At 35.0% G+C, this 15,593-nt stretch overlaps 1 protein-coding gene across 2 annotated transcripts in view; it reads left to right on the forward strand.

Annotated features, from left to right (window-relative positions):
• Positions 1-11,107, forward strand: part of LOC147391083 (Transducin/WD40 repeat-like superfamily protein) — a 40,596-nt gene extending 29,489 nt beyond the window's left edge. For both annotated transcript variants that reach the window (XM_086460159.1, XM_086460160.1), the window contains 2 exons: positions 2,861-3,067; positions 10,578-11,107. In XM_086460159.1, the coding sequence (XP_086316285.1) occupies positions 2,861-3,067; positions 10,578-10,721 (351 nt within the window). In that variant the 3' untranslated portion in view covers positions 10,722-11,107. The remainder of the gene's footprint in view (positions 1-2,860; positions 3,068-10,577) is intronic.
• The last annotated feature ends 4,486 nt before the right edge of the window (positions 11,108-15,593 follow it).

A 15,593-nucleotide genomic window follows, 5' to 3' on the forward strand; every position in this document is an offset into this window, starting at 1 on the left:
TTTTTATTATTATTATATCTGTATTTCGTTTTCTTCTATCATGGCCTTAGTTATGGATAGTTACATTAAGAGTGTTTGCTGGTTGGATCCTACGTTACCAGTGCTTTAAGTAAGTCTGAGGTATACTTCATTTGAGATATAAGGATACTTTTGTTGGATTGACGACCTCTACACCCAGAAATTACTTCATATTTCTGAGATCCTTAATCTTGAATACCTTTGCCAAAACTTCCTTCGTACTTTGAATCTTTGATGACAATAAAGGTCACAATCAACTGTTCCATCACCTAAAAAAGAGAGTATGATGAACGTAACTCTGAGAATAGTCAATTATCTTCACTACCTAACTGAATCTCTCAAATCAAGCTCAAGGATATTGCTGGAGTCCATAAATTGACTGCTTCAACTGACAAAGGCCAAGAGAAAGCTAAAACCAGGTGGAAGAGCCATATACATTTCCTCCTTTAAATCTCTATAGTGGAAAATTATTTTTCACATCTAACTAGTACAAGGACCAAGATAAATTGGCCAATATAGACAAAAGGACATGCATTGAGATCTTGGTTACGTATGCAAATATTCCATTGTATTTAATCTCATATGTTTGTATATACTCATTGGCAACCAGCCTAGCATTATATCTATCATGTCCCAAAATTCTAACACCCATCCCCACAATTAAGTGTTAGAATCTCGAGGGGTGAGATATTTACCATACAGTGATAAACACTTATAACTCAAAAATTTCAAACAATGACACCAAATATCGCAGTGGAAGCATAACTAAATACGATACATAAACAAAAGTAACAATCCTATCTGATAACTCCCTTTTACTTAGATATAACATGAATAAATATTGGCACATACTGCCAAGAATATACTAACCTGCTCTCTCAACAAAAATCAACTAATATATCTACCAACACTCACAACAAACAAACCTGCTAATCTCGAAACTGTAATAATCATAAAGTTGATCATCGATCGGCTGGAACTTCCTGAAACTGAGATAATTGGTAGGGTGAGTAAAAAGGGAGTTACCTAATAGGAAACACATATTTCTAAATCATAGTCCTAAAATGTAGATTAATCACACAACTTAGGATTTGGAGCTCCTTATATAGATAACTCCATCATAACAACTTAGAATCCCACTACAATACCAAAAATTAACATTCTAGCCTATCTATAACGTAATACTAACTTTCTAATCTTATTAGAACTCAAATTGGACACTTCTAAGTACTTCTAATTATAGAGCCTAAATAATAAAAACAAATTTAAAATAAATTAGAAACTAACAAGGAATTGTACTCATAACATAACTATGAAATAGAAATCCTACTAGAACTAGAAATAGAGATCCTAATAAAATTCTAACTTGGATTGTAGATGTCCAACATCATTAGGCGATATTTCAATGATTGGGAAATGGAACTAGTGCTAGCCTAATCTCTGTTGTTGATTCCGTGGTCATCTCTTTCATGAAGGAGGACTTTCGCTTTGGGATCCAGGTAAGAATGGGGTTTTTTTTGTTAAATCCTTCTACCATATGTTGGTGGGATTGCATGCTCAATTGTTTCCTGTGGTAGAGGTGTGGGGACCTAAGGTTCCTTCCAAGCTTTCTTTATTTGAGTAGCTTCCTTGGGAAAGATACCAACTCTGGACAATGTAATGAAGAGAGGGATCATTTCGGTTGATTTTTGAGAATCACATCCTCCTTCATTGCAAGGTGGCGATAGAGATTTAATTGCAGTTCTTGAGTCTGTTTGAATGTGGCTTGGTGTGCTCCAAGGACCCTTTTGAGAGTTAGTGGATGGGTGGCTTATCATTGGTGCAGGTTTCTCAGCCTTCCAAGGGAAGACATTGGACTCTTACCCCCTTTGGGATTTGCTGGGAGATTCGGAAGGAGAGAAATCTTAGGATATTTGAGAGGAAGGAGTTCAAGGAATCTTTCTCTCAACGTTGGGCTCTATCTTCCTTTGGAGCAAGGTTTTTCAAAGTCTAATGGAGTCTTCTTTGAAGATTTTGTAACAAAATGGGGTTGGGCGTGTAGCATTGATGTGTAACCTGAGTTTGTTTTTTGTCGCCTACCTGTTTTTGTAGTTCTCTGCAGGGTCATCTTGACTGGGTCTTTTTAATAAAGATCTTTGACTTAATAAATAAATTTCTGTTTTTTCTTTTTTGATGTTTTTCAATCAGAACCTTTCTGGTTCCTCTTTAGCACTGATACCAAGTGGAATAAAACCTTAGAAGGAAAATGAGATCATGAGATGAAAAGAAACAGAAGAGGAAATCAATGAGAAAACCAGGTGAGAGAAAAAATATATAGAGAGAGACTGTTTTGACCTTCATCACTTACATATTAAAAAAAAAGGAAGAAACTTTTGAAAAATAACCACCACATCCTGACTCCCAAAATTATATTATAGATCATTCCACCAAATAACTCAGCAATCTGTTATTAGGTACAAGGTTTAAAATCTCTTTTGGATGCAATTTTTCAGTAAAAGAAAAACAAAAACTGTCTTGATCATTTGAAACATTCGCAAAGCATTGACTGTTTTGGTATCATTGTTTCATTACTGTCTTGGCTGAAACAATAATCTCCCGTAGAAACATTGCAATACAGCTTGAAACTTTTGAACCATGCCTATGTAGAACCTATCAAAGAGTGCATCCTTTAGGAGATGATCACTCCTTTCTCTCCTGAGCTTAATATTCCCCTTTACATATGTGTTTATGTTGTACACAAAGTTAGTTTTACATTACCTCTGCCACTTGTATGATCAAGACCGTAGGCATCCTTACCTAGTTTTAGTGTTCATTTTTCTTACGTGTTATCATGTAATTGCAGGGTCTAGTTGCTTTTTCAGAACATGGGTTGATGATCAGGTGGTGGTCACTAGGATCTGCGTGGTGGGAGAAACTTAGCAGAAGTTTAGTTCCTGTTCAATGCACCAAACTGATTTTTGTTCCTCCTTGGGAAGGATTTTCTCCTAATTCTTCTAGGTCAAGCATAATGGCAACTATAACTGGACATGATAGACACGTCAACTCTCAGGTAGGTCCCCCTTCTCTTTTGTTTTCTGCCATTATGTGTTTATGTGCTTGATGATATTAACTTCTTATCTTCTTATTAAGAGATTTTGGTTATTTAGCACTACACGGAAACCCTACTCAAATTAGAAAATGGAATATCTGTTGGAAGTTGTAGAATTCCCTTTCACTCTAAAATGGCTGAAGATAGGGAAATTAATTATTGAACTCCATATCCCTTTGAATCAAGCTTAGAGACATGTAAGTGCTTCTTGAGGATGGTCAACGCTTACCAATGTGCAAGGAATTGAGCATATTCTGTCTTATTATACAATTTGAGCTTCAACTCGATTCCAAGATTCTCAACTAGCATAGTCACCAAATTCTAAGACTTATTGAAAAGGTTGTGATTAAATTGTGATTTTCTCTTTCACTGATTATATGACGATTTAATCGGGTCTTCTTCATTAAGTTACGAAATTTACGAACTTCGCTATTAAATCACATTCAAAAATAAAAAGGGTATTTCGTTATTGTTTAAGTAATCTTGGGCATGGTTTATAAAATATCGGAGTAATGGCCAATACATATCGGTATCGACCGATACTGATGTAGAACGTTGACCTCGAAACATTGAATGAATAAGGAATGTATCTATTGGTATCGAATGTATCGGCCGACACCATATAAAAAATTTTCATTAACTGAACTCATTTAATTGATACGACATTTGAAACCTTGATCTTGGGTATGTCAACTTGGATAAAATTCCAGCCTTCCTAGGGAATGAGGATAACACTGAATTTGATGATTTGTTATAGTTTGATAAATCTTCACTTAGATTTATGATTGTAATTCCTGAAGATGATATTTTATATTTTGAATAATGTAAACCTAAGTGTGTTGTGGACCCTTAACTACTTTTTGTGGATATTTAGTACGAATACCGGCAAGTTGTTGAGATGTAGGAACAAATGGAATACAAATCTGCCCAGAAACAATCTTTTTTCTAATGAAATATTGATTAACTTCGATATGTTTTGTTCTGTCATGTTGAAACGGATTTGCTAGTATGTTAATAGCTGATTTATTATCATAATATAGTGAAAATGAGGCTGTCACGGGAAGACACAAATTAACTAGTAAGGTCTCGAGCCACAACTCACACACTCCAAGTGCCCTAGTTCTGTACTCTGACTTAGTATTGTATCGAGAAACCACATCCTGCTTTTTATTGGGCCAAGTTACCAAGTTGTCACCAACTTTAGTACAATACTTAGAAGTGGACCGTCTATCAGTCATTGAACTAGCATAATCTACTTTAGTCCATGCCTCAACGCAAAGATGACCATGATTATCGAACAAAATACCTTGACTAGGATATCTCTTAAGATATCTAAGAATACAATAGACAACAGTAAGAAGAGATGTGTGAGGTGAGTGCATAAACTGACTTACAACACTAATAACATAGGAAATGTTCGGATAAGTTATAGACAAGTAGATCAATTTTCCCACAAGACGCTGATACTAGCTAATATTCAGCCAATATTCCCCCTCGGAATCAACCAACCTGTGATTTTGCTCAATGGGAGTATTAGCGGGACGAGAACCAAGCTAATCATAGTCACTGAGTAAATCAAGGACATATTTACGTTGAGAGATAAAGATACTAGAGTGGGACTACACAACCTCAATGCTCAAAAAATAGCGAAGATACTCAAGGTCCTTAATCTCAAATTGACGTCCTAAGATTTTACTTCTGTAATGTCGTCACAATCATCTCTAGTAAGGACAATATCATCCACATAAACAATCAAAGCGACAATTTTGACCTGGGAATGACGTAGACATAGGGTATGATCAGCAGAACTCTGATGGAAACCAAACTAATACATTGCCTTGGTAAAACGCTCAGACCATGCGTGAGGAAACTGCTTCAATCCATAGAGAGAACGGCGAAGATGACAGACATGACCAGAAGAAGCAGCTGCAAGAAAACCAGGAGGTTGGATCATATAGACTTCTTCCTGAAGATCACCATTAAGAAATGTATTCTTGACATTTAATTGAAAGAAGGGCCACCCTCTGATAGTAGCAACAGAAAAGAGAAATTGAATGGTGGTCATTTTGGCAACAGGAGCAAATGTTTCCTGGTAATCAATCTCATAAGTCTGAGCATAACCTTTGGCCACTAGACGGGCCTTATAACAGACAATAAACCATCAGGATTATACTTAATGGCAAACACCCAGTGGCATCCCACAACCTTCCTCCTAGGCGGAAGAAGAACTAGTTCCCAAGTCTTAGTTTTTTGAAGAGCATTCAATTCATCAATCAAGATGGATAATAGCATTTACAACAGTATTAGGAAGAGAAACAATGGAAACATAAGCAAGGAAACTCTGATAGGAGGGTGAGAGAGCAGAATCAGATACATAATTAGAAATAGGATAAGTACAAGTGCGCTTGCTCTTGTGAGTGACGATAGGACAGTTGGAGGTGAGGAAGTGAGTTGGTTTGGCATAAAAGTGATGGTAGTATTGCGTGGCTGCTAAGAGTAAACCTGCAATCGAGGAGGTGATGAACAGACAGGAGATGGAGAAGGAGGAAAAGGCATGGGGAGAGGAAATAACAAGGGGGAGGGGTCATCATCAGCAGAATCTAGAAGAAACCACTCAGACTGGATACCAACTGACCCAGTGTAGTATGGGGTATGCTCAAAGAAAAGAGACATCCCGAGAAATGAACCGCCTTCGAGAGGGAGGATGATAACAGCGATATCCTTTCTGGGTAGAGGAATAACCAAAAAATATATTTAGTACGAGTTTGGTCAAGAATTTAAACAAAGCAGGTGCACTCAAACACATGCGGAAGAAGTTAAAACAAGGGACGATCCGGATGGAGCTGAAGGAAGGGAATGACAAACTGAAGAACCCGGGAGGGGGTCTGATTAAAAAGGTAAACAACAGTAAGTATTGCATCGGCCCAATATGATTGTGGCACGTTCATGCCAATAAAGAGGGCACGGGCTAACTCCAGAATATGACGATTTTTCCTTTCTGATCGACTATTCTGCTGAGAAGTCTTAACATTGGACATTTGATGCTCAATGTTAGACTATAAACAAAGCCTCAATACCTTACTATAGGTGTATTCGGTACCATGATCAGAATGGAAAGTCTTAATGGTACGGCTAAATTGAGTATGAACCATAACAAGAAATTGTTTGAAGATCTCATATACTTCGCTCTTATGTTTCATAAGATAAACCTAAGTGGTACGACTGTGGTCATCGATAAACATGACAAAATAGCGAAAACCAAAAGTGGATGTGATGGGGGAAGGACCCTACACATCAGAGTGAATTATGTCAAACAGATCAGGTGCAGTAGTATTAATACTAAAAGGATAATGAGAATGAATAGCTAATTGACAAGTTTCACAAAAAAATCAAACGAATTGGCATTATTAAATAAAACAGGGAACATGTGTTTCAAATATCTAAAGGAAATATGGCCTGAGCGTAAGTGCCAATGCATTACAAGTGCCTTATTAGATTGACTACTACTATTAAGCTAAGAAATATTGAATGAGTGCTAGGTAAAACAGGTGCATCCAAGAGATACAAGCCATGTACTTCATGTCTAGTGCCAATCGTCCTTTTCGATTCCAGATCCTGAAAGACACAATGAGAGGGATAAAAGATTACACTGCAATTCAAATGTTTGGTAATGCTACTAACAGAGATAAGATTAGTAGTAAGTTGAGGAACATGCAGTGTATTAGTCAAGGATAAAAAAGGTTTAATAGAAAAATGACCTTGACTAGTGGTAGTAGATTAAGAACCATCGTCAAGATGAACCTTGCGATGACCATAACAAACACTATAGGTCTTGAACAGAGAGGACGTACCGGTCATGTTATCTGAGGCATTAGAATCAATGATCCATGGTGAGGAAGTGGTGGAAGCACTGTGTGCAGATGCAAAGGTACTTGAGTGAGCGAAAGTAGAGATCGATTGAGATGAAGTCTCCATCTGATTAAAGAATTGGCTGAATTTGTCAAGCTCAGCCTGAGACATAGATACCAAATCCGAGGAGGACGTAATAGCTGAAGGGAGTGCCTGATCAATAGTCGACTGAGCGACTACATGAGCTGAGAATCGTAGAAATAGTTGACGTTATTAATTAGGACGACCATGAAGTGCGGGCCTTTACGTGACGCAACTTTCCACAATGATGACACTTATATCGCTGACATGTAAGCAGAGATCTATTGGGATGATGTGGAAAATGTATGCGAGCAAGCATAACAGAATGGTCTCCAAAAGAGTGTGGTAGGACAGCTGTACGACGACTCTCATCAGCTAAGACATAAGAATACACAGTCTGTAGGGACAGAAAAGGATCCATATCCAATAAATGAACTCTCACATACTCAAACTCATCTTAAAGACATGCTAGAAATTAAAGAACTCGATTCTTATTTAGAATCAATGCATATAATGCCTCATCAAGAGGGTCTTTCCAAGCATAGGACGAGGAATAGAAGGTCAACTTTTCCCATTGAGCACGTGACTGTGATATAAAGGTGGTGACTGAAGAGTTACCTTGCGAAAGACAGGAAATCTCACGCTCTAAGTTAAAGATCCGGACATTATTTTGACATTGCAAGTAGATAGGAATCACATATCTGGTTTGTGGTCTTGGAGAACATAAAACCAGTCGCAATGTGTAGTGGCATAGATGTAACCAACCAAGAACGGACCATAGAGTCATTAGCAAACCATAGGGAGTAAGTAATGTCAGTCAGTGTAGGTTGTTTGTCCGCCCATGTGTGGTAACCGATTTTTCATTTTCCACCGATCGTGCTCGAAAAAGATAATTATGACCATCTAATTTCAAGGTGGTAATTTGGATGCCTGGAAAGTTGGTCAAATGAGAGGGAAGACCACCCGATCCATCACTATTACTGGTGATTGAGGAAAAAGACATCTCGGAGGCCATTAAAGAGTTGATGTGCTTTGGTTTGGAGAGAGTTCAAATAAAAAACTGATCGTAGCACCCTAAAGGTAGCAATACACGATCGTAGGAGGTTTGGAAGATGATCAAACACTCCTGTAGGTGATCAGAGTAGTCATTAACTCAATCGTAGGGCACCAAGGAGCAATTCTGCAGCTGCCGTAAGCTTCAAACTACAACTTACTGTTGTTGTAACCTTCTAACAACAACACTGCCGTGAGCACAGCCCCCAAACAGCACAACTGCTGTGATCGCAGTTCTCAAACAGCCTATACAACCAAAAAGCAACAAGGGCAGCCTAGACAAACCAGAAAAAACAGCAAGGGGCACTAACCACAGCCCTGTCGCACAGCCACAGCCAACCCTATGACGCACAAACCAAAGCCAAAACTTATGCCGCACACCCCCGTCTTGTCACTCAACACAGATCTATCACAGAACCCAGCCAGCCATGATATCGTATAAAGCAGGAGAAAACAGCCAACCTAGCGCATAGAAAAGGCAACTGCAATATCTCATAGAAATACCCTATCGCATCGAGCTATTAATTCATGAAGGATCCAAAAAGAAAACCCCCGAAGGGGAGACCTCCAACGAAGCTGCTACTGCTGTTGCTTTTGGTCTAAAAACCCTAAAGTGATGAGGGGCAAAAATGAAGTAGGTGGAGCTTTAAAACCAAAGAGGAAGACACCCAAGGAGGGGCTGTCGTGGGTCCTCTATGGCTCTGATACCAAGTTGAATTGAGTGAACACTTAAAATTGATTAGTTAGGCTCTAAAGGTGATTACATAGTCTAATAAGTGGAAAAGACTAAAAAGGACAAAAGACATAAAAAAACTAATAAAATAGAGTTATTCAACAAAGTATTTTTTTTTTAATGTTAGGAAAAACTCGAATAGACAGAGATTAAGATCTGCAACACAATTAAATAGATGGTAATTGTCTTTGGAGGGAGAAAGAAGAAAATATGCTATTTGTTAGGAAGTGCATTCAATGACCCAACTTGTTGACCGAGTTTTACTGCTCCAGGGGCAATCGAATTCTGCGAAGCTTAGATGGCTCTGGTCATTTATTATTTATATTAGGTTTTGTATGAAAGCAGAGAAAATCATTTTCTCTAGGAACTCAAATTCTTAGGTAAATGTTCTTGAGAAAATAAATTTCTTAGAAAATGCCTGTATTTAATTACATCTAGGAATGTCAAGAAGATGGTTCTTAGCTTTTGAGGTTGGGATAATTGTAGGAGAAAGCCATTAGGATTCTCCTGCCCTGATGGAAAAATCATTTTCCTTGAATAATGGGTTGGAGAAAATTTTCCGGCCAAGATGGGAAAATCTCTGTAGGGGAAAACGATTTTCCCACAAGAATGCACCAAAATACGGAGAAAACCATTTTTTCTGCCCATTGTCCCATGCACTTATATGTTCACATCAGATTATCAGATAAGTTGAAACTTAAAATCGACTCCTACTCCTACTCCAACTCCCTGATGATGCAAATGTGTCATTCTTGCTCAATGTAAAGTAACTCACTACACCAAAGCCTTGTGTGGACTTCAAATACAACCATGAGAGATGGGACAGTAGGTATTTATTCTCTTTTCCACCATGTCTCAAAGCACTGGAAGGGGAATCTAGAGGTTATAAAACTTTCCATTCTAAGCCAATAGTTTTGGTATTCAAAACCTACAACAGTACTTTATTTTAAAATCATTTAATTAACCTATAAAATTAAAACATTAACAATAGCTACGTCAGCCTAATTGTGTACAGGTACCACCACATAATATTTTACAATATATGGGACAGAGGACAATAACCTTTCAGTTGATCGTTGTAATGCATAATTCATTAGAAACAACAAAAAAGGGGCCAAATTCATATCTTCCCTTGATCACGAAATTATTATTTAATTCGGAAAATGCATATCGAATCATGTTATTTATCTTAATTTTCATGCCCCGGTTCACCGTTTTGGTTTGTAATAAGTTTTTCCTTCTATCCTTTCCTTAGACCCATTGTTATTTTATTTTTGGTAGGCAAGTCTTAGGCCCTTATTTTTAATCTAATTGATATATACTTGTTTCCCACACTTGCATGTTTACAAAGTTCACATAATTTTGCATGGATTAAAACAATTTTCCCATGTTTCGTGGTACTCTAATGGAAAAACTCATGATTTTTAATGTAAAAAAAAAAAAAAAAGGAAAGAAAATAGAAGAAATGTGAAAAATTATAATTGTATCCCAGTAAAATGTAGTCTGGCATGGGGAAGGAGAAAATCTTGTGCGCCTCTGCTTTAGTATTTTCTCAATACTACTACAATAGTGTTCTTTTAATTAAATTGGGCATCCTCTCATTAGCAATCTTTGTCCCGGTTCACATTCCCATTCACATATTCAAATACAATCTTAGTCCAATTGTCACTTTGTTTCTTTCATAATAATTGGAAAAACAAAAACTCCAAATATTCAAGCTTTTGGAATAACCATTTTGATGTTTATATGTTGCAGGAGAAAACGAGAGGTTCAGGTGATTTAGACAATCTGAAGCTTTTGATCTACAATCTTGATCTCTCTTATCGGTTAGAATGGGTCAGTGAAAGGAAAGTTCTACTTACACGACACAGCCATGAGTTGGGCTTTTTCCAACTGTAAGGATTTTTTCCAGCTGAATGAAAATTCATTAGGTTCTATACCATTTTTTGACTGAAATTCTAGTGGTAAAATCTCAAAAGCAATGCACGAGCCTAGTTGCAGTTCTCTTGAAAGTGTGTGATCTCAACAAGTTGAACGTCTACTCTGCCAATAAGGGTCTTCTAGAGGAATGCTAAAATATACATGGAACAATATGGAATTCTTTATGTGAAAGGTTTTTGAATCATGTTCCGATTTCCTTTTGTGTTTATGTTTATAATAAAATGTATATTGACAGTATAGTATATGCATTGTAATATTTAATGTTGGATGACAATCAAGCCAACAACAAGGAGTCTGAAAGAAATTTTGTAATTATCTTGTTTGGATTTAGAATTTTTTTATCACTTTTGTTTTCTCGGAATTATTTTAAATTAATTATTTTAGTTTTGATTTATTTTTGGGTTATTTATGAGTTTAACACAATCTAGGTATTATTCACATCATTTTTTTTCTTTAGACTTTATTTAGAGGTGTCAAAATTTATTTTATTAGGTTGATTTGTGTTTATTTGAAAGGTTATTCAATTACTTATTTAAAGAGTCCAAGTTTTCACGATTCCGATGAGTTTTGAGAAAATTATGATCAAAATGTTAATATATAGTATCAATTTTATAAGGGATTGATTTTTGAAGGTCAATAACATTAATGTCCAAGTGATGTTAGAGTAGGGATTTTAGTCTAATATGTGAGTCTATATATAACAATTCTCTTGTTGAGGTTTTTTCTTAGATTTAGATCGTAGTGTGAGATTGAGGAACCATCATCTTTTTCATCTCTTCTTCTCCATCTTCACATCTATTTTATTTTTTATTTTTTATTTTTTTTATTTTACACCATCCCTAATAGGGATCCAAGCCTTTTTTCCTTTTAGTAAACATAACCCTACTTTATATCCCTAACCTAATTATACCACCTCATCGAAATATCATAATTGTAAGACTTTGCATTTATTTTTTCAAACATAGTAATGGGCTTTTAAATAAAAATATAAAAAAAAATCTAAAAGAATCCTTTCATTAATTTTTCTTTATTTTTCATTACCACCTAATCAGCTTTTCCACCACCTTTCTCAAAGTGAAATAACCTTTGAATCAAACTAATCCAAGTTATTCGACATTAAGTATTGAATAATGCAAAGTTTCTAAAGAAGCGCCTTTATTGGATGGATTGGTTGCGATGATGTATTTGTGGGGACAATATAATGATTTCATTGCCTCATGATATGCATCATTAACTAGCCCTGACTTCTAAGAAGGGATACGTACCGATTGGTCTTACCTTAGAGATTTGGATAAGAGTTGTGATAATATGATGCCTTTCACAGAATCGTAGATCATTTTCTTTGGGATACACAAGAAAAATATTTATGGTTATGCAAATCCCTAGGCAAATGATCTATGATTCTGTGATGGGGGTATATGTCAGAGAAGGGCATCAGAAAATCGTTACACTTTGGGTAGTATTTACAACAACAATAACAAAGCCTTATCCCAAAGATTTGAGGGTAGCATTTAATTGTACATGCCAATATATCGAGTACTTGAAGGAGATTTTATTATTAATTGATCTTTAACCTTGTGTTTGGATTGAGAGAAATGGAGAGAAGAGAAGAGAAAATAAATGAGTTTATCTTCATTTCTCTTGTTTGGATTGTTACGTGGGGAGAAAAGAGAAGAGTTGGAGAGAAAAAAATGTGAGTTTTCTTTCTCTTTAAAAGTGGAGTGAAGAGAGAGAGAGAAATGGGAGAAATTTTTTTAAAAACATTTTATAATTCTAACTCTACCCCTAGATCTCTTTTAAAGATAATTTAAAATTTCAAAGTTGTCTCAAAGTCTTTCCTGTCAATCCAAACATGGTGTAGAGAGATTGAGTTTCTCTTTTCTCTTCTCTCCATTTCTCTCAATCCAAACATATGATCAACGAAAGTTGAACTAGAAAATAATTGGGTTCATGATTGCAAACCCAAAATCAACTAAATCGGCTCCGAATACATTAGGTAATTTTGTATCCATCGACGCACTTAAGTAGGACATGAGACCCTAAGGGAAAATGTTCTTGTAGTTGAATTAAGGGCATGTTTAATTTCGAGGCAAATCGTGGGAAAGATCATTTGCCAGGAAAATTTGCTATTTGACCTTGTTTGATTGCATGGTGAATCAAATTTAGGATGGAAAATGATTTGTCTAATGCATGAGATTTGCCTTCCACATGGGCAAATCATTTTCTCACCTGCCTTCCCCTAGGAAAATCAATTTCCAACTTGTACGGGAAAATATATTGGTGAATGATCAAGAAAATGTGAAAATTTTATCAACCAAAAATTAAAATATATAATTAATAAAATTAATCATAATGAAATTATTTAACTAAAAAATTAATTAAAAAATCACAAAAATACCCAAGTTTATGAAAAATCTAAGAAACAAATGTGAATAACCAATAAAATGTGTAAAAATTATCAACCAAAGTTAAGAGTATATAACTATTAAACTTAATTATAAATAACTTAATAAAATTAAATAATTAATTAAGAATTAAAATAGTACTATAAATCTTTAAAAAATGTGATTAGCGAAGAAAATGTGCAAAACATATCAAACAAAATTCAAAATGTATATTATTTTTTAAAACTTGATATAGTATTGTGACTCAAATATTTGAGCTTTTGCTTCTTATTTTATTTAATTCCTGAGTAACAGGCCGAGGCAACTAACCTTTTAGAACACCATATCTCATCCAAATCCCTGGGGTAGATACAATACCTCACAAACCACACATACCAGCCAAGATAAATTCCCATTGGTGGCACACGAGGAGGTTCTCAAATATTTTAAGTTATCAGCAGGTACCTTCAATAGTTGTCTATTAAATATATCATTTTCATGCAATTTTAAAGAAATTCTTGATATATTTTGACAACAAATTATATCTTTTTAAAGGAAAAATTACTTAAAGGATCTTGATGGAGGGATTTTGTTTTCTAAATAGTCTCTAAGTTTTGGACGATATTTTAATAATCTATTTAGTAAAACTTTTTTTTTCTTAATGGTCCCCCATTATCGGCAAGCTCACCAGTTTTTATTTATTCAACATTTTTATTGTTGAGCTCACCAATTTTTATTATTGAATTCGACAGTTTAAAAAAAAAACAAAATTGAAGCTAACAGTAAAAAGTGGTGAACTTAACGTTGGTAAAACCCACTCATCTTCGTTTTTTTGAATTTTTCCAACTAAAATATAAGAAAAAAATCAACTAAAAACTTGAGATAACGACTTCTCTAGATTATTTCAAATCAATTAAAAAAATCATCCTTTATCGGTTTTCATAAAAAAATGAAGAATTTTTTTCAAAAAATCTTAAATTTTTCCGTAGTCATCAAAAAGCTTGAAAATGACTTCCTCTTCTTCTTCTTCTTTCTTAAATCCTTTTCGATAGAATGGAGTCTCTAAAACTCGATTGAAATGTCGAAAATCCAATTTTTTTAGACGAAATCAGTAATATCAAACGGTTAGGGCATATTCAACTATAAGAAATATGGTGAATGGGGTTCAGGGATTGATTAGAAAAGAAAGTTTTACTGAATGAAACATTAAGAGAAGTCCTAAAACTTAGGGACTAATTACAAAGAAATCCCACGACCAAGATCCTTTAAGTAATTTTCCCTTTTTAAAAATTTTATCATTATTTATAAATAATAATTAAAAGAATTATATTTAAATAGAAAATTACATAATTTTTCATGGTGCATTTAAACATGAACAAATGATTTTCTGAGAAATAATTTGCCTGACATCATTTATCAAGCAAACAATTTGTCTAACAAATATTTTCCCTCCAATCAAACACGCCCTACTTGCAGCTCTAGTTACCTACAAAATTTGGAATTTTTTTTATTAAAAAACAGAAAGTCAAAATTTCAAGCCATGCTTCACCCATTCTGAGTCTAACATGAAAAATGATTTAGGAAAAAATCATTTCTCCAAATATCTCTTACAACTTTTGAGGAAGAAAGCAGTTAAGATACATCTTCAGCTACGTTGTCGTTGTTCCCCTAAGAATGATATAATATATCTTGGAGCATTGAAGTTGATGCTCCTCCCCACAAATATGTAACCCCACCAATGACATCAAATGTTACTATTCAATACCGCTTTGATGTCGCACAAGCCATCAAACAAATTGATTGAATCTTCTACTCGGACTTGGACATGTCCATGGAGTCATGTTGACTCGATCATTCATGAGTTGTATATTAGGTTAATTAAATGTCTCAAAAATAATTTATTATTTAACATTAAATATGTTACATTTCTCAGATGTGCTTTTAGGCTATGTTTGGATCGAGAGAAGTGGAGAGAAGAGAAACTCAATATCTTTCCATCATGTTTGGATTGACAAGAGAGAACTTGGGACAACTTTGATATTTTAAAATATCTTAAAAAAGATCTAGGGGTAAAATTGAAATTATAAAATATTTTAAAGATTTTTTTTTCTCTTCTCTCTACTTTTGAAGAGAAAGAAAACTCATTTTTTTTTTCTCACATCTTCTTTCCAATTATTTTCTCTTTTCTCTCCACTTAACAATCCAAACAAGAGAAACTCATTTATTTTTTCTTCTCTTCTCTCCATTTCTCTCAATCCAAGCACAACCCTAATATAACTTCATGAGTTTGAATGAACATTGAAGACACCCAAATTTGATTGGGCCCTCGACGCAAAATGTCTCAAAAATTGAAAAAAATTGGAATGGGCTCTGAGGCCCAAACCTACAAAAATACAATGTATTTTGTCATCTTATTTCCAATAAATGGCTCAAGGCTTCTCACGTG

Source organism: Akebia trifoliata, chromosome 11, assembly GCF_017979445.1.
Source record: "Akebia trifoliata isolate Shusen 1 chromosome 11, ASM1797944v1, whole genome shotgun sequence".
In the NCBI taxonomy this organism is placed as follows: Eukaryota; Viridiplantae; Streptophyta; class Magnoliopsida; order Ranunculales; family Lardizabalaceae; genus Akebia; species Akebia trifoliata.